General features: G+C 42.7%; 1 protein-coding gene across 1 annotated transcript in view; it reads left to right on the forward strand.

Annotated features, from left to right (window-relative positions):
- Positions 1 to 97, forward strand: part of LOC106881697 (uncharacterized) — a gene marked incomplete at its 5' end in the record, with an annotated part of 5,953 nt that extends 5,856 nt beyond the window's left edge. The window contains one exon of the mRNA XM_014932163.2: positions 42 to 97. Within this exon, the coding sequence (XP_014787649.2) occupies positions 42 to 97 (56 nt within the window). The remainder of the gene's footprint in view (positions 1 to 41) is intronic.
- Between the last annotated feature and the right edge of the window lie 2,193 nt (positions 98 to 2,290).

A 2,290-nucleotide genomic window follows, 5' to 3' on the forward strand; every position in this document is an offset into this window, starting at 1 on the left:
TGGGTCACCAATTGTAACGGTTTTGTATTTGTGTTGTGTAGTCGATGTGTCACCCATTGTATCGATAAGTATTATTTACCAATTGTACTGGTTATAAGATGAACGATGAAGATGATCAACATTTTTATAAGAAAAATTTATTTACCGTTACTTTATATGTTGCCATACCACGACGGGTAGGCCAGTGTAATAGCATAACAGTTTGTACGTAAAGCATACAAGGTTAAGAATTTCGGCCTGTATTTGTATGTACACTTTTTCATAGTAGTAATTATATATAGAGAGAGATGGTAGGGTTATAGAGAAAAGGATGCGAGCTCGTATTAGTTATAAATGTGTGCACCGTTGTCTCACAGTGGCTGACAGTAAACTTCTTTCTCCCTCTGGCCAAGGTTGTAGCTGGTCAGCCAGGCTTCGTTCTCCATGAGTCGTCAAGTGACAACTGGTGACTAAAAAGAGGAAGTTTGCTTGGAGGTCTCCTGTTTTTATAGCTATGGAGAAGGGTAGTGAGTGCAAAGGATTTAGCTGGCGGTGTTGTTTATCTCTATTCTAGATGGAGTAGAAGAGGTCAGAAAGAGTCAAGTGGTGGAGACACTGCTTCGGCCTAGCTAAAGGCGTCTGGGACATATCTAACTGCTGTCAGATCAAAGCCGTTGTTTCACCGCGGGAAAAGTTCTGATGCAGTGTTAACTCAAATTTGTGGCATAGTGGATCGAATCCACTTCACACCTGCCAGATTCCTATATCACCCTCCTCGCCAGTAAGGCTCCTGGGAGGGAAGCGAACGAACAAAGGAGACAAAGAAATGCATGATAAATGCCCTGGAATGGTCGAGGAGAAATTTTGCCAGCCGGTGCATGAGGTACTATAAGCCTCGATCGTGCAGGAATAAAAGTGTGGCATGCTGGCGCGTTGTAAGAGACAAACAACTTTCTCTATGTATGCATGACCAGCCTCGGGTCTTACAGAGATGAGTTGTGTCTACAAGGGCGCATTGAGCATGTGAAAACAGGCGAGAAAGGTATGTGTGGTGCATGAATGTGACAGAGTTAGCATCTGTGTATTTATGTACCATGTGTGCAGATGTGTGTGCCAGGCCAGGCACTGAGGAAAAGGTGCATGCGGGTGTGTATGCAACAATACATTTTCAAAGTGAATGAGAAAAAAAAAAAAGTACATGCAAAATATGAATCAAATTGAGAAGGCATGCAGACAAAAAAATTCAGGTTATGAATAAATGTTCAGGTGATGCATAAATGTTCTGTTCATGATTAAAATGTTCAGTTCATGAATAAAATGTTCAGTTCATTTGAGTCTGATTGAATGTAAGCAGATTAATTTTAATTTAATATGAGAAACAGAAAATTGAATTAATGCGATATAAGTGTTACAGGTATGGTCCTTGTGAAGTTCAGTTGAAAGAAAAAATATAAATAAATTTTGTAGCTGTTCATGTGGAAATTAAAGCATTGGTGCCTGTAAATCACTCACCTGGAATCTTTTTGAAATAGCAAACTTGTATGTATTTCGCTGGCCAGCGGACTCTTCGCTCGCTTCTTGTTCGAGGGTGCTGTGAAGACATTGAAGTACTTGCAGGAGGTATTGCCGAAACTGTGTCGGTTTGGTGCGGAGTTGACGATGCGGAGAATTCGGTTTCGATGATAGCTTTCGTAAGTCGATCAATACTAATGGTATTTGGCTTGCCATTTCTGTCAACGAAGAAGTATTTTTCCTTTCTCTGTAGTACTCTGTAGGGTCCAGAATACGGTGGATGGATTTGCGATGGTATTCCATCGTTCCGAATAAAAACGTGCGTCCATTGGTTAATGTCCGAGGGAACATAAGTGTCAGTTTTCTGCGAACGGGGTGCGTTAGGTGAGAGATGGGACATATGTGCGCATAGACGATGTACATAAAATGTGGGATCAGGAATATCCCTTGGAGGAACTGGAGCAATCATTTGCCCAGGCAGGGCCAGAGTGGTGCCGTAAACTAACTCAGCCGGAGAGTGACCGATGTCGTCCTTAACAGATATACGGATACCGAGCAGAATAAGAGGAAGGAATTCCATCCAGTTGGTTATATCTGGACATGCATGTATGGCTGCTTTTAATTGCCTGTAGAATCTCTCTATCATGCCGTTTGCCGCTGGGTGATACGCTGTTGTGCGGCAGTGTTTGGAACCGATGAGGCACGTGAGTTCACTGAAAAGGCGCGAATTGAATTGCCGTCCTCTGTCTGTCGTGATGGTCGCAGGGACATCAAAGCGCGATACCCAGTGTGATATCAG

Source organism: Octopus bimaculoides, unplaced genomic scaffold, assembly GCF_001194135.2.
Source record: "Octopus bimaculoides isolate UCB-OBI-ISO-001 unplaced genomic scaffold, ASM119413v2 Scaffold_168354, whole genome shotgun sequence".
Classification (NCBI taxonomy): Eukaryota; Metazoa; Mollusca; class Cephalopoda; order Octopoda; family Octopodidae; genus Octopus; species Octopus bimaculoides.